General features: G+C 33.2%; 3 protein-coding genes across 18 annotated transcripts in view; all 3 read left to right on the top strand.

Moving 5' to 3' along the window:
* Positions 1 to 25,158, top strand: part of LOC112496821 (TMV resistance protein N-like) — a 164,023-nt gene extending 138,865 nt beyond the window's left edge. For 8 of the 16 annotated variants that reach the window (XM_052437040.1, XM_052437039.1, XM_052437041.1 and 5 more), the window contains 11 exons: positions 15,575 to 15,700; positions 18,089 to 18,179; positions 18,290 to 18,389; positions 19,589 to 20,084; positions 20,812 to 21,907; positions 22,009 to 22,296; positions 22,408 to 23,508; positions 23,621 to 23,659; positions 23,778 to 23,813; positions 23,917 to 24,660; positions 24,805 to 25,158. In XM_052437040.1, coding sequence (XP_052293000.1) covers positions 19,606 to 20,084; positions 20,812 to 21,907; positions 22,009 to 22,296; positions 22,408 to 23,508; positions 23,621 to 23,659; positions 23,778 to 23,813; positions 23,917 to 24,369 — 3,492 coding nt within the window. In that variant the 5' untranslated portion in view covers positions 15,575 to 15,700; positions 18,089 to 18,179; positions 18,290 to 18,389; positions 19,589 to 19,605 and the 3' untranslated portion in view covers positions 24,370 to 24,660; positions 24,805 to 25,158. Of the gene's footprint in view, positions 1 to 9,929; positions 10,674 to 10,821; positions 13,347 to 14,124; positions 14,303 to 15,506; positions 15,701 to 18,088; positions 18,180 to 18,289; positions 18,390 to 19,588; positions 20,085 to 20,811; positions 21,908 to 22,008; positions 22,297 to 22,407; positions 23,509 to 23,620; positions 23,660 to 23,777; positions 23,814 to 23,916; positions 24,661 to 24,804 lie in introns of those variants that run through there. The other 8 variants (XM_052437037.1, XM_052437038.1, XM_052437036.1 and 5 more) reach the window with 8 other exon arrangements.
* On the top strand, positions 1,780 to 2,415 carry LOC107177051 (disease resistance protein Roq1-like). Its single transcript, XM_052435888.1, has 2 exons — positions 1,780 to 1,854; positions 2,092 to 2,415. The coding sequence occupies exons 1-2, from the start codon at positions 1,780 to 1,782 to the stop codon at positions 2,413 to 2,415; spliced, it is 399 nt and encodes a 132-aa protein (XP_052291848.1).
* Positions 3,406 to 9,672, top strand: LOC107175243 (disease resistance protein RPV1-like). Its single transcript, XM_052437024.1, has 6 exons — positions 3,406 to 3,605; positions 4,629 to 5,124; positions 5,774 to 6,875; positions 7,010 to 7,297; positions 7,410 to 8,714; positions 8,820 to 9,672. Exons 2-6 carry the CDS (start codon positions 4,646 to 4,648, stop codon positions 9,522 to 9,524), a joined length of 3,879 nt encoding a protein of 1,292 aa, XP_052292984.1. The 5' UTR covers positions 3,406 to 3,605; positions 4,629 to 4,645; the 3' UTR covers positions 9,525 to 9,672.
* Positions 25,159 to 26,301: the final 1,143 nt, after the last annotated feature.

The raw sequence follows: 26,301 nt of genomic DNA, 5'->3' as shown, positions 1-26,301 counted from the left end.
CAAAGTTTACTAAGCACTCTATGTAAACAATTTAATGAAAGACATAGAGTCAAAGATAATCATGTATAAACTTTATAGATCCAAGCATAGAATTAATCGAATATTAATCCTAACAATCAATAATGCATGACAGAATTGATGAAAAGATTTTATTAACATCCAATTAATCATGTGAAATAAAAACCATAATCATCAAAGAACATATATAGGGAATTAATTAAATAAAAAGATAATTATTTCATTGAATAGGGTTTCATCCTTAACCTCAGTATAAGAAAATTAGCTAGACATACTTGAATTGAGAGCAACACAAAAAATAAAATCAGCCATGAAGCCGAACTGCTGCACTCGTCCTTTTCTCCCCTCTTCTGCCTTGCGTTTTCACTCCACTGGCGGCTCCCCCTTTGCAAAAGCCAAAGTTCGGCTTTTATATCTTTAATCCCTAGCCGAATCCTTGTCAAATAATGATAGCTAGTGAATTGCTCACACAAGCTAAAATCAGCCCACTCTTGCAAAGCCCAATTAGAATTCCTTTTATCCTTCATGTGCTGGCAAAGCTTTTAACTTTGGCTTTATCACGTGTACTTCAAAAAGAATTTTCATTCCTTTTCCACTCATGAAAGTCAAGTGCGGGTCCCTTTCTATTGCTTTCCGCCCCTTTTATCTTCTTTGTCTGCACGTGCATGGCTAAATGAATTGTTGAATTCGGTTTCCTTGTCTTGATTTCCACATGCATGTAAGCATAATTGCTTCCAAGTTAATTAATCTTTAATGCTCACAAATTGAATTTCTTTATGCTCTTTTTATCCATAATCTCTAATTAATTCCCTATTCAATAAACAATACAATTAATTAAAAATAACAAATAAATATAACTAACAATTATTTAATTAATGGTAAAATATGTATGTATTATATGCTCATCATCAATACTACTTATATTTTATGTGAGGATCGTTTCACATATTTGACCAAAAGTATTTTCGGCAAAAAATTATTGTTCGTAGCCGCTGACAGGTAGTGTCACAACATCTTAGCATCCCCAAGGCCCATTCCCATCTGATGATATTGGAATTTTGTTGAATTTTACTGTGCTTAGTTAATTTGGGCTTTTCGACTTTCGTTGAGCTTTGGCACCCCTGTAATCTTCTCATAAAGCCACGCATTGGAAGGAAGAAAGACAAATATGTAGATGATCGATCTCGAGTTATATATTACATGGAATTGCAGGCCAAGCTCAAGATAGGAACTGGCGAATGGAGTCTGATCCAACAATATAAATTGAGGGGTGTGTTTAAAAGATTTGTAAACTCGCTGAGGTTAGCTCGTAATAACTCGAAAATTTTCAGGCGTGCATTTGCTTAAACTGAGACTTCTGTATTTAGCGGGAAAAGCTGTTATTGGCGTTGCCGTCTTGGTCAAAAGAATTGCTTAGAAAAAGTGTTGGTTGACTTTTCTAGGCTTGATGACTATGTAAGTACTGCGATTTAGGAAGCAAATGAGGTATAGTTTTAAAGACTGTAGGTTGATTTCTTTAGGAAAGAAAGAGCATGAAACTCTCTTCTTGTTCTTCAATTTTTCTAGTTTGTGCTCTGTTCTTGATTGATTGCTCTGATTAATCTTACTTTTTTTCTTCGACCTGAAATATTTGCGGTTGTTCAAGATCAAGGGTATTGATTGGTCATTAACCAATGATCGTGCGGTGCTATAGAATCTGATATTACGACAGTTTTGCTTTAAGAGAAGATTTATGTGCACAGAACAGAGGCCTACTACTCTATGGAGCAGAATGCATTTAAGACAGTGACAAAGCTAGAAAATGCAAAAATTGCTTCAGGGATGCCATTGGCTCAAGTACTTTAACATCATATGCCATTTGCTCAAGTACTTTACAAACTTCATAATTTCCTTTTTAACATGCAAACTGTATTACTTCCATATGCATCCCTTTCAGTGTTCTTTCTCACCACCATTGTCTCCCCATTGCGGCTGACTTCTAAAAGCAGTTGTTCCAAACATGACATAATTGGAAGTAGGCTGCGATGGAAAAAAGTTCTTCTCATAATCGATCATGTGTCTGATGTTGAACAGCTACAAAGTTTAGCTGGAAAGCGTGATTGGTTCGGTCCAGGCAGCAGAATTCTAATAACAACGAGAGATAAACAGTTGTTGGTGGCGCATGAAGTGGAAGAAGAGCATATTCTGAACCTTGATGTACTAAATAACGATGAAGCTCTTCAACTCTTTAGTATGAAAGCTTTTAAAACCCATCAGCCGGTGGGAGAATATGTGGAGCTGTCTGAACGTGTTCTGGAGTATGCTGGTGGTCTTCCATTACCTCTAAAAGTTTTGGGATCCTTTCTAATTGGTAGATCTGCGGATCTATGGAGAAGTGCCATATGTCGTGTTTGGTAAACTCTTTTAGGGCATACGAAGAAGATGAAGAAAAAGCTGTTGACAGGTAATATTTGTCAAATTAAAAAGTCATCGTGATTTTTATTTTTATATTTTATTTTTGTCCAAAGCAATAAATTTCTCGGAAATTAATTGTGGCGTAAGGTAACCAACACAACAATGAATGACGTAAGACGCGACGCATGCTCCTTTCAAAAGTTATAGCAAACCGTATACAAGAAATTCAACCGAATCCCGTCATTTAATTATTAATAAATACACAATTTGCTTTTGTCAAGCAAATTGTTGTCCCTTTGACAAAATTTACCGTGTTTAGTTATATTGGTGCACATTTTCAACATGTACACAATAAATGCATTCCCCACAAGTGATAAGTTCATTCACATGTAATCATATAAGTTAATTGATAACATTAACTGGTTGACTTATACTTAGTAGGCATTTTCATTTCATTAAGTTAGTTTATAAAATTTTGACATGCACATTTCACTTTTGTCAAGCCCATCATTTTGAAGGGATCTTGTCACTTATTTTGTTCTAAATTTTTAAGATCAAATATAATGGCCTCCATGACCATGAGCATCCAAAAAGGAATCATCATAATCTTACTGATGTTACAATTATATTTAAGGGTCTGGCTACAGTGTAACTGTGGTACTGTGCCACAGTTGCATTCAGCCGTTAAATGCACTTAAATGAGTAGAGTCTACTGGCATCCAACAGTTGGATGCAACTGTGGCACGGTACCACAGTTGCACCACAGGTTTTCCCTATATTTAATGCCATGGAAATGACTCAGAAATCTACTTCTAATAGACGTTTCTAGATTTAGTCCCATGTATTCATACAGTTGAAGCTTCCAGGAAATTTCGCGGTAATGTCATATGATGTACTGTGGGCAGAAACAATGAATAATTAAGGTCACTTTTGACCAAGACTTGCTTTTCGTTTTGTCATATAAACATACAACAACAGAGCTGAGGAGATAGAATTTGTGTGGCGCACAACTATGCTTTCTCAATAAAAAGTGAAGCTATACATACAATAAAACAGAACTTTAATTCTCCAAATAAAGTTCTCTGCTTTCCCCTGAAACAAATATATTTGCCTGAAGCAACGCTATAAGTGGATTGAACTTTAATTCAGCGGAATTCAATTAAGTGGCTGCCTGCTGCAATACACTCAACGCTGTAAGTTCTATCTTATGCAAGCTCGAATGTGAAATTTTGTATAATTATTTTAAAGGAAAAAAGTATGCCCATACTCTCAAGATTTACTTAAATGGTCACATAAATTCTCTTAATTTCACAAATATTCATTAAGACCCTTTTTTAACAATTATCCCTTGGATTATAACAACACAAAAATTTATATATAACATTAAAATAATCTAATATATAATATTATAAATTTTAAAAATTATTTTTGAATTTTAAGCAAAATTATTTTTACATTATTATTCTATTTTTCGCATACTAATAATATAAAGTCAATATACATTTAACATTCAAAATAACTTACAAATTCTATGTTATATATTTTGTTTATAATTTTTTATATTACCTTTTTTTATATCATGTATATATTAGCATAAATTGAAAGTTAATTTTTGGATTAATGGATTGAAGTATTAGTTAAAACTATCAAGATATACTGATAATAGCAAAATACTAAAAATAATTTACATGACATATATGTGTTAATTTAGCTAACTATATTTATTTTAATATTTTATTTGTCTTTATATCCGAAGATATAATGATTAAAAAGGGGTATGTATGACCATTTATGAAATCAAAGAAGTACATGTGACTATTTAAGCAAACTTTCAGGGGATGTTAGGCTTTTTCCCTTATTTTAATCTTTGACCTCTCTCTTAGATGCTCTATTTAAGATTTCCTTGAGTGCACTCTCCACTCTGAGTCGGAAAAATTAAATTTAAATTATCTGCTACAACTTTTGGGATTTGTTTATTATGATTTTTCCTTTTTGGTAAAGTAAGGATAATAAGTTGCGCAAAGATAAAAGTAGAAATTTAGTTCATATGTAACATAAACTTAAGTGATCACGTTAAATAATTGACTTCTAGTTACAACTTTGACATGCACATTTCATTTTTGAAAAGCCCGTAATTTTGGATTAGTTTTATTGCTTGCATAGTATTGATGGGCAATTGTTCCGAGGATTTCACGTGAGTTATATTAAATTTTTAGGAGCAAATTAATAGACAATGGCTTCTACGAGCATCCAAAAGGTCTCTCATGGGAAATATGATGTCTTCTTAAGCTTTAGAGGAGAAGACACCCGTAAAAGCTTCACGGGTCATCTCTATGCTGCTTTGAAAAATAAAGGCATTTATGTATTTAGGGATGACAAAGAACTTGAGAAAGGAGGATCCATTTCACCTGAACTCCTTAAAGCAATTGAAGAATCAAGAATTTCAATTATTGTTCTCTCCAAAAACTATGCTTCTTCCACTTGGTGCTTGGATGAACTAGCTAAGATTGTTGAATGTAAAAATAGAAAAGATCAAATTCTTCCAATTTTCTATGATGTGGAACCAACTGTGGTAAGGAAACAGACAGCAAGTTTTGGAGAAGCTTTTGCTAAACACGAAGAAGCTTTTAGGAATAATGTAGAAAAGGTGCAAACGTGGAGAGATGCTTTAAAAACAGTGGCCAATAAATCTGGCTGGGAATTGAAGGACAGGTAATTATTCTTATTCTATATTATCAATTTTTTTTTGTTTTGCATGATTAGTAACTATGAAACCGATTTTAGTATTCATGATTCAACATTGTTTTCAATTACCATAGTAGTATTATTAATGAATTAATATTTGCAAACGAAGAGATATGGATGTTGATATGTTAAATTATTGTATTTTGAACTTTTGAAGACTATGTAATATGTTGTGATGCTTTGTGCTCTATTAATCAGATTAAAAAAATGAAATTTTATTCTTAGATTGACTCTTGAGCTAGATTGTTAAATACTAATAACAACAATGACAACAGTTGCAACACCAATGATAGATCAATATCATTACATATTTAGCTAATCTAATTGATTTCATGTGTGTAACGAATGATCTTATCAAAAACTGATCTTAAATCTCTTTCAATCTAATTTATACTATTTTTTCCCAATCATTAGCAGAAGAAATTAAATAATTTATTGGGTTGGGTTTGAATTTTCTCATTCCAATTGTTTCCTACTTAACTATATGACTTCAATTTGATGAAATGAATATTGCAAAGTTTGGATTTTATATATAACATGAAATTGATTTGCTACTACGTTCGCACCAACTTTAATTTAACCGTACCAATATTTTCTTGTTGCTTTCAATGTGCAGAAATGAGTCAGAATTTATTGAGGAAATTGTCAATGTGATATCAAGTAAAATTCATACAGAGCCAGAGACTATTAAGGAGTTGGTAGGAATAGAATCACGCTTGGAGAAAATCAGGTTTCTTATGGGTACAGGGTCTAGTGACGTTCGAATGATCGGGATATGGGGTATGGGAGGTCTAGGAAAGACAACTCTTGCAAGAGTTGTTTATGACTCGATGTCCGATGAGTTTGATGGGAGTAGTTTTCTTGCCGATGTTAGAGAAAAATCTGAAAAAGAAGGGAGTGTAATCTCCTTACAAAAGCAACTCCTTTCCAATTTACTGAAGCTTGGAGATATTAGCATATGGCATGTAGAAGATGGTATTAACATAATTGGAAGTAGGCTGCGACAGAAAAAAGTTCTTCTCATAATCGATGATGTGGCTGATGTTGAACAGCTACAAAGTTTAGCTGGAAAGCGTGATTGGTTCGGTCCAGGCAGCAGGATTCTAATAACAACGAGAGATAAGCAGTTGTTGGTGGCGCATGAAGTGGATGAAGAGCATATTCTGAACCTTGATGTACTAAATAACGATGAAGCTCTTCAACTCTTTAGTATGAAAGCTTTTAAAACCCATCAGCCCGTGGGAGAATATGTGGAGCTGTCTGAACGTGTTCTGGAGTATGCTGGTGGTCTTCCATTAGCTCTAAAAGTTTTGGGATCCTTTCTAATTGGTAGAACTGCGGATCTATGGAGAAGTGCCCTAGAAAGACTAAAAAGAGATCCTTCATATAAGATTATGAGTATCCTTCAAATAAGTTTTGATGGACTACAAGGTTCAGAGAAGAAAATATTTCTCGATGTTGCATGTTTCTTTAAACGATGGGATAGAGATTACGTGGCAGAAATTTTAGAGGGATGTGGTTTTTCCCCAGTCATTGGATTGGAAGTTCTTATTGAAAGATCTCTGTTAACGGTTGATGAGGACAACACATTGGGGATGCATGATTTGTTACAGGAATTGGGACAACTGATTGTTGCAAGACAATCCCCCGAAGAACCTGGGAAACGCAGTAGAATATGGAGGGGAGAAGAAGTGCGCCATGTGCTGACAAAAAACACTGTAAGTGAATTATTAAATGGAAAACATGCTGCGCTCATTAATTTCTTTTACCCAATTGTATCTATGTTGAATTTTCAATTTTTACGTTATTTTTTTAATCAGTCATACAATTATTTTTTTCTTATAATTTTCAGGGAAGTGAAGTAGTTGAAGGAATAATAATTGATCAACGTTACTTTCCTGAAAATGATGTGTATTTATGGGCAAGTGCTAAGGCATTTTCGAAGATGACCAATCTAAGATTGCTAGGAATTTGTAATCTGAAACTTCCCGAAGGCCTTGAATGCCTCTCTAACAAGTTGCGTTTACTTGATTGGCCTGGTTATCCTTTGAAATCTTTGCCGCCCAATTTGCAATTGGATAAAACAATTGAATTTAAAATGTTATGCAGCCGCATTGAAGAATTGTGGAAAGGAATCAAAGTAAGACCAATATTTTTGTCACTGATTTATAATTTTTTGGTGAAAAGTTGTTGATGATAATTTTATTATTATACCCGTAAATGAATTAATTGCTCCTTTTGGTTTTCAACAGTCTTTAAACATGTTGAAAGTCATGAAAGTCAGCTATTCGCAGAGCCTGATTAAGATACCGGATTTCACTGGAGTCCCAAATTTAGAGAAGTTGTATCTTGAAGGATGTACGAGGTTGCGTGAAATTCACCCGTCTTTGCTGCTTCACAGTAAGCTTGTCATACTGAACTTGACAGGTTGTACAAGTCTTGCAACTCTTCCAGGCAAGATTTTTATGAAATCTGTTAAAAAACTTGTTCTTTCTGGTTGCTCGAAATTGAAGAAATTTCCCAAAATTGTGGGAAATATGGAGTGTTTGTCGAAGCTTTTGTTGGATGGAACAGCTATTGGAGAACTGCCACTATCTATTGAACTTCTATCTAAACTTGTCTCATTGGATCTTAATAATTGCAAGAATTTCAAGAATCTTCCGGTTACCATAAGCAGTTTAAAATGTCTAAGAAGTCTGGTGCTCTCTGGTTGCTCGAAACTGAAGAAGTTTCCAGAGATTGTGGAAAGTATGGAAGATCTGTCGGAGCTCTTTTTAGATGGAACTTCTATTACAGAAGTGCCGTCATCTATAGAACTTTTGACTGGACTCAACGTGTTGAATTTGAATGACTGCAAAAACCTGGTGAGAATTCCCGACAGTATAAATGGTTTGAAATCCCTCCAATCTCTAAATCTATCAGGCTGCTTCAAACTTGAAAATGTGCCTGAGACGCTTGGGCAAGTAGAAAGTTTGGAAGAACTTCATATAAGTGGTACAGCTATAAGGCAGCCTCCATCCGGGATTTTTCATATGAAGAATCTTAAAGCACTATATTTTCGTGGGTGCAAAGGATCACCATCATCTACATCATGGTCACGACACTTTCCCTTCAATTTGATAAAGAGGAGTTTGGATCCGGTGGCTTTCAGTTTTCCGCCTTCTCTGTCGGGTTTGTATTCCTTAACGAAATTGGATCTCAGTGACTGTGATCTTGGGGAAGGATTTATCCCAAATGATATTGGCAACTTACGCTCGTTAAAAGTTCTATGTTTGAGTAACAACAGTTTTGTTTCGCTGCCAGCAAGCATTAGCCGTCTTTCTAAGCTTGAATGCCTAAATTTGAATGGTTGCAAGAAGCTTCAATCTCTGCCTCCACTTCCAGCCAGAATGAGAATCGCCAGTGTAAATGGTTGTGCTTCATTGGAGACATTGTCAGATCCATTAGAATTAAACAAGCTAAAGGACTTTGAAATTCAATGTATGGACTGCGTGAAACTGCAGGGCAACAATGATTTGGCGCTTTCACTGCTGAAAGAGCACATGGAACAGTATGAGGTCAGTCTCTCACTATCTCTCACCTGTGCTAACATTATGCCTAAATTAAAAATTATGCAATGGTATGGCTTCTTATATTATTTATTTATTTTTTCGGGGTTGCAGGATATGTCAGATTATCACAAATATTGTAGCATTGTTGTTCCTGGAAGTAAAATCCCAGAGTGGTTCGAGCATCGTAATAATGAGGGTTCTTCAATAAGAATAAGCAGGTCTTCAAAGACGTATAAGAACAGTAAGCTTGTGGGATATGCTATGTGCTGTGTTTTTCAAGTCCATAAGCATTCACCTCCTTATCTAGAGTGGTTTAGTCATCTTCATAAGCTGGACTGCAAAATCAAATGTGATGGTGGTGATACTTGGATTTCTACTCCTATGTTCAGAAAGCAATTCGGTCAGGCTGTGTCAGAACATTTTTGGCTACACTATGAGCCTAATGTACATTTGTTTGGAATGAATAATGGGGTGTTGTCATTTGAATCTTCGTCGGGATTGGAGGTGAAGAGGTGTGGTTTCCATCCAGTATATGAGATTCAAGTGGAGAAGTTCAACAAAACAACTCCTGTTTGGAATTTGAACGACTTCAATCACGATTCTTCAGGATCAAAAACGCTGTTTGAGAGAAGCCTCATTGATGAATATGACAGGGCAGAGACCAGTGAAAGCGGCAGCCGGGATGATGAAAGAGTCAGTCAAATAATTAGCTTCAGCCTTAATGATGAAGAACACGTCCAAAGGTTCATCATTGGGATTAGGGATGGCAACTTAACCAAAACCCGGATAAACCCGGATGATCCGGACTGGGTTTAATGCTAAAATAATGCAGATCCGAAAGTTGTATTTTGAACCCGTGCATATCTGATTCCGGTTTCACGTTTACCTGAACCCGGAATCCAGAACTCGCATCTGGATAGTTTTTATTTTAAAATTCACTAAATAAAATATTTTTTATTTAATATATTATTATGCTCCATTAGAACGGTAAAAAAAAAGCCAGTGGTTTTGGAATAGTATTAATATATTTTAAAAATAAAACGCACAACCTCAAAGAGTCCAAATTTAATATGCCTCCATTAGAACGGTAAAAAAATTTTATTATTATTATGCTCTTGACTACAGTAACCCAAATTTGATATTATATTTTTAAAATAAAATATAAATATAGTATTAATATAAATAAACTAAGACGAACTCAAATAATGGGGAAAGGCAATTTATTATTCTCTGAATTTATCAGTAAGCAGGCATCTCAAATAATGGGGTAGTGACGTGGCATTCTGTCTAGATGGGTGTCCATGTTTGTTCACCGTGGTTAGCAGCGTCTATATATAAACGCGGGCTGATTTATTGGCGGTCTTTAATGCGTCCGTTTGAAGAGTTAAAAAGTGTTACTGAGCTTACTCTCTTCCTTGTCATTTCCTCTGTGATTTTAACATAAAATCCTCCATTAATAATATCTCTTCAAGCCATTATCGGCCATGGATGTAGATGTAGGATTTGAATAATATACCTATAATTAAATGTACTTCTGTGATTTTCAGAGAATTTTTATGGGTTTAAATAGTTGAAACTAGGGATTGAGGCTAGAATGCTTGGGGGGCAAATGTTGAGGATTTTAAGAAGAATAAAAAATATGAATATGATCGATCTCAGCTTGATTTAGCTTCAGAACAAACAAAAATAGAAAAAGGAATGATTATATGGAATTTGCAGGCCAGGTTCAAGAGAATTAATTGCCGAGGAATTATGGTATAATTCTCATGCCTAGGACATGTTCGATAATATGACCACGAAGGAAAGTGCATCCCGCCTGGTGTGTTGCATCAACTCTATGATTTCCCAAGCAAAAGCAATCAATCAATATCGTCAATTTGTGAAGGTCTGGGTGCAGACATCGGAGGCCAAAAAGCAGAATGATTTCAACTCTGTGGAAAAGAGTGCAGTTGAGACAGTAAATAGGTTAGCAAAAGCAAAAATTGCAGCGAGGGATGCCGCACAATCGCGAAACTATGATATTGATATACCCCCTTGCTCATGTGCTTTGCAAACTTCATAATATCATTTATAACATGGAATACTGTTTTACTTGTATGTGTATTCCTTTCAGTGTTGTTCGAGAGAATGATTCAGATTCATGCAACAAGAATGTGGATGAGGGCGGCTAGCAATGAATAGCAGAACTGATCTAGCTATGAAACTCAGACTCAGATTTTCTACCTCTTCTTCACCAGTACTACAACAATGGAAGAGACTGAAAAAGAGCAGCAGCTATCTTCAACAGCAACATCAGCTTGCATCCGTCAAGGAGGAACAGGCAACCGTGGCTTATACAGTCCAAAACAAACAATGCTTGGAGTTTGGGAGCTCAAAGATAGCAAATGGCAAATTGGTCTGTGTCACCTTCAGGTTCGTTTTGAATTAATTTATTTTAACTTTTTTTTTGTAGAAAAATATGATCATTGGAAACACCACTGTAGACCACAGATCCTTTAGTATTATCTTTCGTGAACACTTTTGCTAGACTTGCTGTAGCTACCAAAAGAGGAGAAATTAATAACTAGAACACATAAATTCCTCTTATCGATTTATTTGAAACAAACTTAATTGAATTCAAGTAAAACTTCATCTTGCAGTGGAACAATGCACTCAAAGCTGTAAGTTATTTTCTTACATTTTAGTGTTTACTTACTCTTGTATTTCAGTGATGTTTGACTTTTCATATTTTATGTACTAAGTGTTTCACATAATTCGATTTACGAGGAAATTTTAATCTCTTGTTGCCAAGGCTCGAACTTGTTGCAAATTTTCTGGTAGTGTGGGTTTTCCATTTTCGGCTCCACATCGAATTTTGTTTGCTTTCATAACTGTTTTTTTTTTTTTTGGTGATTACCATTATATAAGCAACAATTATCTATTGCAAAATCAATTTTCTCGTACTTGTTGCAACTTTGTTGTGGAATCAAGTGCTTGAATCATGAGCATCCAGTTATTGCTTGAATCATGAGCATCCAGGGAGTTTCTTCTTATGTTCCATCTCCTCTCTGTAATTGGAAATACAATGTGTTCTTGAGCTTCAGAGGCAAGGACACCTGCAAAAATTTCACAGACCATTTATGCTGCTTTTGGATAAAAAAGGAATCATTGTATTCAGCAATGACAGAATGTGACAGAGGAAAATCCATTTCACCAGAACTATTTGAAGCAATTGAAAAATCAAGAATTTCAGTTATATTTTCTCAAGAAACTATGCTTTTTTGACTTGGTGCTTGGATGAACTTGTTAAGATTGTTGAATGGAAGAACACAAGTGATCATCAACAAATGATGTTTCCAATTTTCTACCAAGTACTGTGATAAGGAAACAAACGGGAAGTTTTCAAGAAGCTTTTTCTAAAAATGAAGAAGCTTTCAAGAGTGGAGAGTCGCTTTCAAGAGGTGGCTAATATCTCTGGCTGGGAGTTGAAGGACAGGTAATCATTCTTATCCTCAAAAATTGATTGTCTAACACTAAGGTTACTCACCTAGTGAACAGTGAGCAGGTATTTTAAGATTCCTTCACTATCAATTTGTATTGTTTTGATCCAATATATCTAAAAGAGTCACTGAGGCAGTTAATTTCGTATTTTCAGCGACTCAGTAATTTATGTATACATGTCTTTAACAGAATTTTACGCAAACACAGTGCAAACCCAGTGTTTATTTAATCAATTAGTTATTCCAACAACTAACTTTATTGATTTCCTCAATAAAATCAGCTTTTTTGCGATATAGTTTTCAGTAAATGCTTATTGATAATTTTAAGTAATGTGACAAATTGAGAAAAGCACGTATTTGCTGTGCCATTTTGTTTCTTATAGCCTTTGAGCAAGTTGAAAATCATGAGTCTCAAGCATTCTGATAACCTCATAAGGACACCAGACTTCACAGGGGTACCAAATTTGGAGGATCTGATTCTCGAAGAATGTACAAGTTTGCGTGAGATACACTCATCTTTGCTGCTTCAAAGAAGCTGATTTTATTAAATTTGAAAGGTTGTGCAAATCTTACAACTCTTCTAGGCAAGATTTTTATGAAATCTCTTAAGACACTTGTTCTTCCTGGTTGCTTGAAATTGAAGAAATTTCCAGACATTGTGGGAAGTTCTTTTCGATGGAACTGGTATTAAAGAACTGCCATTATCAATTGAACTTCTATTTGGACTTGTTCATTGACTTTGAATGGCTGCAAAACTTCCAAGTACCATAAGTGCTCTAAAGCATCTATAATCTTCTGGCCTTTGGAAATTCAGAGAGAGATAACTTCAAGCAGGGAGCAGCTGTTGAAGCTTCATTTGGAAGGAACTGTAAGTTGCCAGCATCTATTGAATGTCTTTCTGGCCTTGTCTTGTTGAATTTGAAAGATTGGAAAAATCTAGAGAGTCTTCCAAGTACCATAAATGGTTTGAGATCTCTTAGAACGTTGCATCTTTTTGACTGCTCCACACTTGAAAATGTGCCAGAGAGCTTGGGGAAAGTTGAAAGCTTGGAAGTTAGGTTGTCTTGTTAGAGTCGGGCCAAAAAGCAGAAAGATTTCGACTGTGGAACAGAATGCAGTTAAAACAGTAACAAAGTCAGCAAAAGCAAAATTTGCTAAGGTACTTTACAAAATTCATAATTTCCTTTAGGTAAATTTACAACCGTCTACCTATTTGTTTTGTCTTTTTCAAAAATACACAAACACTTTTTGTTTTTCAGCGCGCCACCTGAAGTTTACTTTTTGTTGCATTCTTCCACTTCCATCTAATTTCTGTTAGCAAATTTAACGGAATGACCTTTTTACCCCTCAAAATTATAATTTAACCCAAAATAAATAGAAATTGGAGATAAATTGGATGGATTTAATTTTTTTCAAAGGTGGATGCTAGAAATTGGAGGAAAATAATGTTTGTTGCTTGCTAAATTTAGAAAATTTGTATTTATTTTTTAGAGGAAAATAGTGTTTGTTACTTGCTAGATTTAGAAAATTTGTATTTATTTTTTCTCTTTCAAAAAAATAAATACAAAATTTCTAAATTTAGCAAGCAACAAACACTATTTTCCTCCAATTTCTAGCATTCACCTTTGAAAAAAATTAAATCCATTCAATTTATCTCCAATTTCCATTTATTTTGGGTTAACTTGTAATTTTGAGGGGTAAAAAGGTCATTTCGTTAACATTCTGTTAAATCCACTAACGGAAATTAGACGGAAGTGGACGAATGCAACAAAAAGCAAACTTTAGGTGGCGCGCTGAAAAAAAAAAAGTGTTTGCGTATTTTTTGAAAAAGGCAAAACAAACAGGTGGATGAGTGTAAATTTCTCCCTTTAAAACAAGAAATACCGTATTACTTCTATGTGCATTCCTTTCAATGTTGTTCTACTGTAATATGGAAGATGAATGTAAATAAGGGCAGCAAGCTATCTAAGACAGCAGCATCAGCTTGCTCACTTGGCCGCCATAGGCTGATTCAAACGGCAAAAACCATGCCGAAAAGTCAAATCAAATAACAGCAAATTCACATCCTAGGTGGCCTTTTCTTCCTGCTCAGTCACTCATCAGTTTTGAGAGCAGGTTCGTTCTATAATAATCTAATATGCACATATCATGATCTTTAATTCTTTATGCTATCATGCTTTTATGATTTGTTTACTTCTGCCACAGTGCCATACACACTCACAGATTCACTATAATAAGGTTTCTCTATTTTGCATGACTACAATACATTTAAGTAGAAATTAATTTCTGAATATGCTCTTATCCTTTATTAATCATGTAAAAAGTTCAGACGTCAGGCTATATGATTATTTACAGCTGCCTTGCGGATGGATTTGTAATCTTAATAGCGGATGGATTTGAAATCTTAATAAGTAATATTATCAAAAAATTTTAGATTTGCTGATCTATATTCATCAATTGCATACAACTGTAGCATTTACTTGATTTTAGAGCCTGGTCGTAGATGAATAATGCATTGACAAATACAGAAATGATCAAAATACAAGCCTCACGAGTTGCTATGTCATTGTTGAATGATGATTCAAATTCGTTATGTTTATTAGTTTTTGTTTGGGCGGGAAATTCAGATGCTCAAGCGGCTGACGTGGACTACATTAACAAGTTTTATCTGAGTTTGACTCTCCTCGACCAATTCTTTGTATAAAAAATCTGAAAAATAACTTACAACTTGTGAGGCTTGTAACCAAAAGATGCCTAAAACCAATTATTTCTAAGGGAAATGGACGGCCTTCTTCCCAAGCTTTAAGCAACTTCAAAGAAAAATTTCAAGCCTTCAACCTTTACTTTCCAATCTTTATTTATTTTAATGAAAAAAATACTATAATTTAAAAAAAAATGAAAGATTGAAGTGGAATTATTCCAAAAAATATTTTACTCATTTTTTCCCTAAAAAATGCAATTACATTTAAAGATGCCCTTTATAAAATACATAAAGAAATCATTGCTTTTGGTGTGTTAGATTATTAAAGCTAGCTTTTGTCAACATCAGATAGACCATGTCTTTCTCCACTAAAGACCAAAATCATTCTTCGTCATTACTGTTGGCACACATTTTAGACTAAACTTGTTTGTTGTTTGACAAATTAATTAGAACGCATAAAAACCCTTGCATTGATTTCTTTGAAACAAACTTAATTGGAAATTCAGGTAAAATTTTGTCATCTTTCAGTGCTTCCAATAAGTTCAATTAAGTGGCTTCCTGCAATGCAATCAGAAACTATAAGTCTTTATCTTATACGAATTGCTCTTTTATTTTCAGAATTAATTCGCATATCTTGATATTCAATTAAATATTGATATCAACCGTTGGATTCCATTCCATTTTAGTTGAATACAATGGTTTCAACATGGCTAATGGGTAGAGTGGAGAAGACGCGTAATCAATTGAAACACCAGATAATTTTCATTCAGATTCGTTGAAGCTTCCAGGAAGTTTGATGCGACCTTCATCGTGTGAGTAACCTGTCACTTTTGGACCAAGACTTGTGAAAGGAGGATCCATTTTCCCAGAACTTTTGGATGAACTTGTTAGGATTGTTAAATGCATAAACAGAAAGGATCAAATTTTTTCAATTTTCTATGATGTGAAACCAACTGTTGTAATAATATGCAATCGGAAAGCTTAAGCTGATAGGCAAAGACTTAATACTAATATTAAAGATAAATCTACACAATCCGAAGCAAGTGATTGCGACTGAATTCCTCAGGGTTGCATCTTCATAGTCAATGAGTTAATGATTACAAATTATTAGAACATTAGCGGATGAAGACATGATTACACTCGAACAAGGCCGAGTGGCGAAGACGTGTAATACAATTAAAGAGAGTTATCATTAAGAGGAAGTCAATGAGTTATGTGGGGTAAAGACTAAACGGTGACACTTCTGACCAAGACTTACTTTCGGAATGTACAACACAACTGAGGAGCTGGAAACTGTGTACACGCTTCTGCTTTCCCTTGAAAGACAGATCCACAAAGAAAATTCTATGATGCCGTAATTAATTACGGTATTAAAATATAATGAACATAAATTTTATAAATTATATATAAGATTAATAAATAAAAAATAAAATAAGTAAATTAATGTAAAAGCAGTAAATTAGTGTTTTAAAATAGAAAATAAAACAAATACTTGTAAAGTAGCCTAAAACTTACACATCAACATTAAACTTTAATTTAATTAAGCAAAAACATCACTAATTAAGCAAAGAAAAAATAACTCATTAATTGAATACAAAAAAAAATTGTATTGAAAATAATAAGAATAAGTTTTATTTAATTGGTTTAACCACAAATTCTATATTCATCATAGGAAATCCATAACTTTTTCTTTTTCATTTTCTATCATAGTATTTATTTACTATACGGGTTAATTAAGCAAAATTATTTTTCTTGATGTGGGTCAAGCCAAAAAGAAAACAAAAAGATATTTTTATATTTTTAGAAATATATGATATATCAATAAAATTGGATCTAATTTCCATTTTTATACATTTTCAAACTTTATTTCTTGTACTTAAAGATCATTGGGGATTATTACCGAAGAGGTTTAGAAAGATGTAAAATCATCTTATCTTACAAACAGCCTTGAAAAACATAAAAAAAGATTTTTATTCTTAATAAAATTTCACACATATCATCACATGTATTACATAAATCCAAAATTATCGTTATTCAGTTTAGAAATAAAATCAGTAAATATATAAGGTAGTCACTATTATAATGAGCTTTTTATTTATATTTGTATTTTTTTTCAATAATTCTTATATTAATTTACTTTTGACTTGGTATATCCATATTTCTAAGAGAAATGGACAGCCATACACCTTTCTTACCAAGCTTTAAGCACCTTCAAATAAAATGTCAAGCCTTTAACCTTTAGTTTCCAATCTTTACTTATTTTAATGAGAAATTGTACAATTAAAAAAAAAAAAAGATTGTAGTGGAATTATTCCAAAAGAATATTTTATTCTTTTTCCCCCAAAAAAAACTGCAATTACATAGAAGATGCCCTTAATAAAATACATAAAGAAATCCTTTCTTTCGGTGCATAGATTATTGAAGCCAGCTTTTGTCAACATCAAATAGTATCAACATCGAATTGACCATGTCTTTTCTCCGCTAAAAACCAAAATCATTCTTCATTATTACTTTCGGCACACACTTTAGACTAAACTTCTTGTTTGAGAAATTAATTAGAACACATGAAAATCTTCTCATTGATTTCTCTGAGACAAACTTAATTGGAAATTCAGGTAAAAATTTATCATCTTTCAGTGCTTCCTATAAGTTCAATTAAGTGGCTTCCTGCATTACACTCAAAAGCTGTAAGTTTTTTTTCTTATACATATTTCTCTTTTATTTTCAGAACTAATTTGTATATCTTGATGTTTAATTAATTGTTAATATCAACTGTTGGATTCCATTCCATTTTAATGGAGTGCAATGGTTTCAACATGGGTAACGGGCAGAGTGGCGAAGCCGCTTAATCAACCATTTACAGTTTTACAACAGTTGAAGAATAAAATTTACCAAACACATACGATTATTTTTAAAATTTACAGAACTTTTAAAAATAAATTTATCAAACGTTTAATTAATTACCTTTACAAATGATTATTTATACAACACAGTTTATGACAATTATCATAAAACTACAACATTATTAAATTGATCCAACATCTCCTAAAGACTCAGATGAAATTTTACTAATAAAAGGTTTCTAATAAAAGATTTACCATTCCTATAGATTGCGGCAATTTAACTATTTTTATCAATTATTGATGTCAACCGTTGGATTCCATTCCATTTTAATGAAATCCAACGTGGCTAATGGGCAGCGTGGCTTGGACGCGTCATCAATTGAAAAGCCAGATAATCTTCGCTCAGTTTCCTCGAAGCTTCCTGGAAGTTTGATGGTAACTCCATCATGTGAGTAAACAGTGACAATGTCTATTAATTATTAAGAAAGTCACTTTTTGACGAAGACTTGCTTTTGGAAATACATACATATTTGCTGATTGCTTTTTTTTTTTTGCCAGAAGAATATATTTGCATGATTAAATTCTTTGAATCAAATACTGCATTGGAGTTCATTTAACTGGCTTTCTGCAATACACTCAAAAGCCGTAAGCAAAAGCCGTAAGTTCGATCTTATACATCTCTCTCTCTTTTATTTTCAGAATTAATTTGTATATCTTGATGTTTAAAAAATGTAAAAAAAAATAAATTGAAAGAAATCTCTGAATGTTAATTTTGTACAAACTCTTTGCCTTTTCTTAGTTAGATGCCCTAATCGAGATTTGCTTAAGTAGAAATTGGCGTGCACACTCTCCAATCAGCATGTGCAAAAAAATTTCTATTATTGCAATTTGAAATTTATCATGTTTAGATGAGAGTAAATGAGAGGCTGATGGATTATCTGTTTATATTGTTTAATAGAATAAGCTCATTAGTTTTGAAATCAGAACATTCTTAAGTTCAATAACTTTTTACGTTAGTAAACTCTACCTTTAATATATATGTACATTTAGGCACAATTTATTGTCAATTATATTTAATCAAATTCGCTCACACCATCAAGGTTATAAGGAAAAAAAAAAGTGCGATTTATAAGCTTTTCTATCAAACTTTCTTTGCATATATATAATCTCGATGATTAGTTATACCCTTAAAACTTTTAATTCTTTCTAGTGATATTTATTTAGTTATAACCTTAAACTTTTTAATCCTTTCTAGTGATATTTATTTAACTCTAATAATTCCTTTTAACATGAAGTTATTGTAAATTAGTCTGTTATAAAACAAAACACAAGACCTAGGTGAAAGGACATCATGAAAGTTGAAATTCCCTGGGCAGAGATTAAGCAATATCTTGTAATGAAATGTTTACTTCTATTATATAAAAAATATTTCAATATTTTATTTTTCATTTTTATTAAAATAATATATTATAATTTTTATCATAAATTTAAATTACATATTTAAATAAAAATATTACTATTAAATATTAATAAGTATTATAATATTATGTTATTTTTACTATGTAAAAGAATCATAATCAATTAAATTATATTTTTTAAGTAAGCTTATTATTTACTTAAATAAAAAGTACTACCTTATTAATAAACTTCTAATTTTTATTAATAATGTGAAATAATAAATTTAATATCAATAGTAGTATAAAGAATTTAAATAAACAATACCTTTGCGTAATACACTAAAGAGAGTACTGTGTCATAACTTAATGTAATGCCATTCAATATAGCTTGAGCAATATAATGTGATGCACTGAACACAGCATCAGTTTGTTATTCACTTCATTTATTCTAAATTTTCAGGAACAAATTAATAGGCAATGGCTTCTACGAGTATTCAAAATGTCTCTCATGGGAAATATGATGTCTTCTTAAGCTTTAGAGGAGAAGACACTCGTAAAAGTTTCACGGATCATCTCTACGCTGCTTTAAAAAATAAAGGCATTTTTGTATTCAGGGATGACAAAGAACTTGAGAAAGGAGGATCCATTTCACCTGGACTCCTTAAAGCAATTGAAGAATCAAGAATTTCAGTTATTGTTCTCTCCAAAAACTATGCTTCTTCCACTTGGTGCTTGGATGAACTTGCTAAGATTGTTGAATGCAAAAACAATGAAGATCAAATTCTTCCAATTTTCTATGATGTGGAACCAACTCTGGTAAGGAAACAGACAGCAAGTTTTGGAGAAGCTTTTGCTAAACACGAAGAAGTTTTTAGGAATAATGTAGAAAATGTGCAAAAGTGGAGGGACGCTTTAAAAGTTGTGGCCAATAAATCTGGCTGGGAATTGAAGGACAGGTAATCATTCTTATTCTCAATTCCTTTTTTTTTTTTTTGGGTTTTGCATGATTATAACCACGAAACATATTTTAGTATTCATTATTCAACATTGCTTTCAATTACAATAGTAGTACCATTAATGAATTAATATATGCAAACGAATAGATATGGACGTTGATACTTTAAATTACTGTATTTTGAACTTTTGAAGACTAGATAATATGTTGTGATGCTTTGTGCTCTATTAATCAGATTTAAAAAATAAAAATTAAACTTTATTCTTTGATTGCTAAATACTAATAATAACAATGACAACAGTCGCAACACCAATGATATATCAATATCATTACACATTTAGGTAATCTGATCAATTTCATGTGTGCAATAAATGATCTTGTCAAAAACTAATCTAAAATCTCTTTCAATCTAATTACCCTGTTATAGAGGGAAATAATATATCAATAATATTGGGAAAAAAAGCAGCAGAAGAAATTAAATAATTTTGGAACCTCAATCCACAATGCAACCCAATCCAGACCAATTTTATTGGGTCGGGTTGGAACTTTCTTATTCCAACTGTTTCTGACTTAACTATAACAAGTTACTTAATTATATGACTTCAATTTGATGAAATGAATATTGAATAGTTTGGATTTTATGCATAATACGGAATTGAATTGCTACTACGTTCATTCTAACTTTAGTGCAACAACACCAATCTTTTCTTCTTGTTTTCAATCTGCAGCAACGAGTCAGAATTTATTGAGGAAATTGTCAATGTCATATCAAGCAAAATTCGTACAGAACTAGAGATTCCTAAGGAGCTAGTTGGAATAGAATCACGCTTGGAGAAATTAAAGGTTCATATGGATACAAGGTCTAATGATGTTCGTATGATTGGGATATGGGGTATGGGAGGTCTAGGAAAGACAACTCTTGCAAGAGTTGTTTATGACTTGATCTCTCACGAGTTTGATGGGAGTAGTTTTCTTGCCGATGTTAGAGAAAAATGTGATAAAGAAGGGAGCGTAATCTCTTTGCAAAAGCAGCTTCTTTCTGATTTACTGAAGCTTGCAGATAACAACGTACGGAATGTCTACGATGGTATTAACATGCTACGAGTTAGGCTGCGACGTAAAAAGGTTCTTGTCGTAATCGATGATGCGACTCATCCTGATCACCTACGAAGATTAGTTGGAGAGCCTGATTGGTTTGGTCCAGGTAGCAGGATCATAATAACAACGAGGAATGAACATTTGTTAAAGTTGCATCGAGTCAAGAAAGTTTATAAGCTTGAGGCACTAACTAATGATGAGGCATTTCGACTCCTTTGTTTGAAAGCCTTTGATACCCATAAGCCTTTGGAAGAATACGTGGAGCTAGCTAAAAGCGTTGTAAGGTATGCTAGTGGTCTTCCATTAGCTCTCAAGGTTTTGGGTTCATTTTTGTTTGGTAGACCTGCGCATGAGTGGACAAGTGCCCTGGAAAGGATAAAAAAAGATCCTGAATATGAGATTCTAAGTATACTCCAAATAAGTTTTGATGGGCTGAAAGAAATAGAGAAGAAAATATTTCTCGATGTTGTGTGTTTCTTTAAAGGTCAAAAGAGAGATTATGTATCGAAAATTCTCAAAAGCTGTGATTTTGACCCAGTTATTGGAATTGCTGTTCTTATTGAAAAATCTTTATTAACAGTAGATGGTGCCAACAGACTGTGGACACATGATTTGTTACAAGAAATGGGTCGACAAATTGTTAGGAGAATATCCCCTGAGGAGCCAGGCAAACGCAGCAGATTGTGGGAGGAAGCAGACATATGCCATGTATTGTCACAAAACACTGTAAGTAATAAAGGGGATCAAATATTATTTATTTTCCAGCTCTGCTCACTTCCTTTTTGCTAGTTAAATCTCTAACGAACGACTTTGTTTATAATTTTTAGGGAAGTGAAGTAGTTGAGGGAATAATAGTTGATCATTATTACTTTCTCAAAGATAATGTGAATTTAAATGCAAGTGCTAAAGCATTTTCGCAGATGACCAACCTAAGATTGCTTAAAATCAGAAACGTGCAACTTCCTGAAGGCCTTGAATACCTTTCAAGCAAGCTGCGGTTACTTGATTGGCGTGGATATCCTTTGAAATCTTTGCCATCGAATTTGCAATTGGACAAAGCTGTTGAATTTAATATGTGTTATAGCTGCATTGAAGAATTATGGACAGGCATCAAAGTAAGATCAATATTTATGTCACTTATCTATGTTTTTTCAGTGAATAACTCTTGATAACAAATTTATCGTCGTAGCTGTAAATGAATTAAGAAATATCTTTGTTTTCAACAGACTTTAAACATGTTAAAAGTCATGAAACTCAGCCATTCACAGAACCTGATTAAGATACCAGACTTCACAGAGGTCTCAAATTTGGAGGTGTTGGATCTTGAAGGATGTACAAGGTTACGTGAAATTCACCCGTCTTTGGTACGTCACAATAAGCTGATCTTGTTGAATTTGAAAGGCTGTACAAGTCTTACAACTCTTCCAGGCAAGATTTTTATGGAATCTCTTAAAACGCTTGTTCTATCTGGTTGCTCGAAATTAAAGAAATTTCCAGACATTGTAATGAGAAGTATGGGAGATTTGACGGAGCTCTTTTTAGATGGAACTTCTATTGCAGAAGTACCATCATCAATAGAACTTTTGACCAGACTTGAATTGTTAAATTTGAATGACTGCAGAAGTCTCGTGAGACTTCCTAACAGTATAAATGGTTTGAAATCCCTCAAAACTTTGAATCTCTCAGGCTGCTTCAAACTTGAAAATGTGCCTGAGACGCTTGGGCAAGTAGAAAGTCTGGAAGAACTTGATATAAGTGGTACAGCTATAAGGCAACCTCCATCGTCGATTTTTCTTATGAAGAATCTTAAAGAACTATCTTGTCGTGGGTGCAAAGGATCACCATCATCTGCATCATGGTTTCTGCGCTTTCCTATCAATTTGATGCGATGGAGTTCAGATCCGGTGGCTTTGAGTTTGCCGTCTTCTCTGTCAGGTTTGTGTAGTTTAACGAAATTGGATATCAGTGACTGTGATCTAGGGGAAGGAGCAATCCCAAGTAGTATTGGCGACTTATGCTCATTAGAAAAGTTATGTTTGAGTAGAAACAGTTTTGTTTCGCTACCGACAAGCATCTACCGTCTTTCTAATCTTCGGGGGATTGAATTAGAGGAATGCAAAATGCTTCAAAATCTGCCTCGACTTCCAGCCAGTATACATTCGATTTCGTTAGGGGGTTGTGTTTCGTTGGAGACATTATCAGATGTATTAAATTTAAACGAGCATCGACTCCCGTACTTACGCCTTCGATGTATGGATTGCTTGAAATTGGCTGGCAACTATGATTTGGCGCTTTCACTGCTGAAAGAGTACATTAAGAATTCTGAGGTCAGTCTCTTACTCTCACATGTGCTAACATTATGCCTAAAACTTATGCAATATATGTTATGTCTTTTTATTTTATTCATTCGCTCACCTTTTTTTTCCCGTGGGGTTGCAGAATATGTCACTGTCAGAAAAGTACATTAAACGCACTAATGTCAGTTTCTTACACTGTCTCTCACCTGTTGCTAACATTATGCCTAAAACTTATGCAATATATGTTATGTCCTTTTATTTTGTTTGTTTACTTACTTTTTTTTTCCGTGGGGTTGCAGAATATGCCACCGTCGGACAAGTACGGTAACATGCATGTCAGTTTCTTACACTGTCTCTCACCTGTTGCTAAAATTATGACTAAAAATTATGCATTGGTATGGCTTTCTAATATATATATATATATTTGTGGGGTTGCAGTCGCCTCAGAGAGAATATAGCATTGTTGTTCCTGGAAGTGAAATCCCAGAGTGGTTCGAGTATCAGAATAATGAGGGTTCTTCAATAACAATAAGCACGCCTCCAAAGACGTATAAGAATAGTAAGCTTGTGGGATATGTTGTGTGCTGTGTTTTTCGTGTCCCTAAATATTCACTTCCTTATTATCATCCATTGTGGCCTCAATATCCCGTACATGAGCTGTCCATAAATAGAAAGGGTACCACCTCGGGTTTGTGTAGCATTTATTTGAGAAAGCAATTCGGTCAGGCTATGTCAGACCATCTTTTCCTATACTACCAGAATAGGGAACGTATTAGTAAAGTGACATTTGATTCGCCGTCAGGATTGGTGCTGAAGAGGTGTGGTGTCCATCCAATATATGTGCATCAAGGGGATAAGTTAACCAAACAACTGATCCCGTTTGGAATTTGAACGAATTTGGTCACGATTGTTTAGGATCAACATCCTTTACGCGTAGCCTTAATGATGACTTAGACAGGGCAGAAGGCAGTGGAAGTTGCTGCCGGGATGATGCAGGATCAACAACGTCATCTGAGCGAAGCTTTCTAAAGCGAAGTCTTGAAGGATATGTTGGGGCGGCTGAAGCTAGTGGAAGTGGCTGCTGTAATGATGGTGAGGAACCACAACCTAAAAGATTTAGACAACTCGAATGAAGGGCACAGCCTAGTGAATATTATTTTCTCCGAGTCTACGTCTAACAGTGTAAGTGCGCATCTCAGTTTCAATTTTATTTTCTCTGCAGATCGCATTTCATTTACTTTCTTTGTATTTGTTTATTGTATCTGTTCTTGCTACTTATTTCCCTGTTAAACTAAATTCATTGTTTCTTTGTATCTGTTCTAACAGAAAATGCTTGGCTTGGGACAAAAAGTTGGACAGAATCAGAATGTGCCTTCCATGAATCAAAATTGCATTCTTGCCCCATCAAATCGAAGCTTTGAATTTTGAGATTTGATTTCTCATGAGGTGAGAATTAAGGAAACTAAAGGACCGAAGTAAATACTCTGCTTTGTTTTATTACTCTGTTTTTTCTGGAAAAGATGCCGTACATAGATGCGATGAGCGCGAGTTGTTTGGTATACTTGAAGGGACTCGGGACCACAATGACAAATTATTTAATGTTGTGTGTTAAATATTAAAATATGCGGATAGCTTATCACTTTTGAGACCTAAAGAGTCATTGATACTCTGTTTTTTCAACCTAAAAGTATTTATTTAATGTTAAGAGTGATTGAAAAAAAATTGATGAATTACCATTAAACAAGCAACAAAATAACAAATTCTTTGAAAAGAAATCATATAATAGAAAGAAGAAATTATTACATCAAAAAAAATGTTCCAGTTTGCCTTTAGCCTCTCCTCCCAAGTTGACGGGCATGGACTTGCTTTCGCTTCCGAAAGGAAAAAATAAAATAAATATATGTATACTAAAATAATTTTAATCTTCAAAAAATATTTTAACACTTTACAGTATTATATTATATTAAATTAAATTTTATAAAGGATATTAACATAATATTAAAATAAATATATAAAGATTCAAATTATTTTAAATTTATATAAAATGATTTTAATATTATCAATACATGAGATATTTTTTATTAGTTGTAAAATCTATTTAACCCAAATATTTATTTAAAATTTATATAATAGATAAAAAGATATTATTAAAATAATATTATAATTTACATTTTAAAAATTATTTTATACATATTACAAATATTCCATTATTTTTAGTCTATTAGAAAAAATAAACTATTTAAAGTATATTTGTATTTATTAAAATTATTTTAACGTTAGTTTTTTTAAAGTTACTACCTATATAGGGTATTATAGCCAAAAGGGAGTTTAGGTATCATTTTGCTTTTAAGTTATTTTATCTTAAATTTTTAATACAAAATTGAAATTATTGATTTTATGCAATTCAGTTACTATGGTGGATGATTTAACATCATAAAATTTTACATTGATTTTTAATATCAACCATTAGATTGTGAGAGATTAATAGCTCATTTTTTGTGTCAAAATTTAAGTTAAAATATCCAAAACCAAACTTTTATAACGAGAATATAAAATAAATAGATTTTATTTTTTCCATTCATTTCCATGAATATTATTGGAGGTAATATTTACTTATTATGTTAGTTACCATCATAAAAGCAATAAGCCTCTTAGTGACATAAAATTTTGTAACCACAATCAATGAATATCAACAAAACAATCTTTCATGATTCATAAACTATAGCTAATTAAGAATTTATGTTAATTTCAACTTTATGAAATCAATAAAGTGATATTGGAAAATTAAATGAAAATAAGCTTGTAAAACTTAAATTTATATTC

The sequence above is a fragment of the Citrus sinensis genome, chromosome 3, assembly GCF_022201045.2.
Source record: "Citrus sinensis cultivar Valencia sweet orange chromosome 3, DVS_A1.0, whole genome shotgun sequence".
NCBI classification, from domain to species: Eukaryota; Viridiplantae; Streptophyta; class Magnoliopsida; order Sapindales; family Rutaceae; genus Citrus; species Citrus sinensis.
The sequence above is the reverse complement of the archived record's forward strand: the minus strand, read 5'-3'. Positions and strand labels throughout refer to the sequence as shown.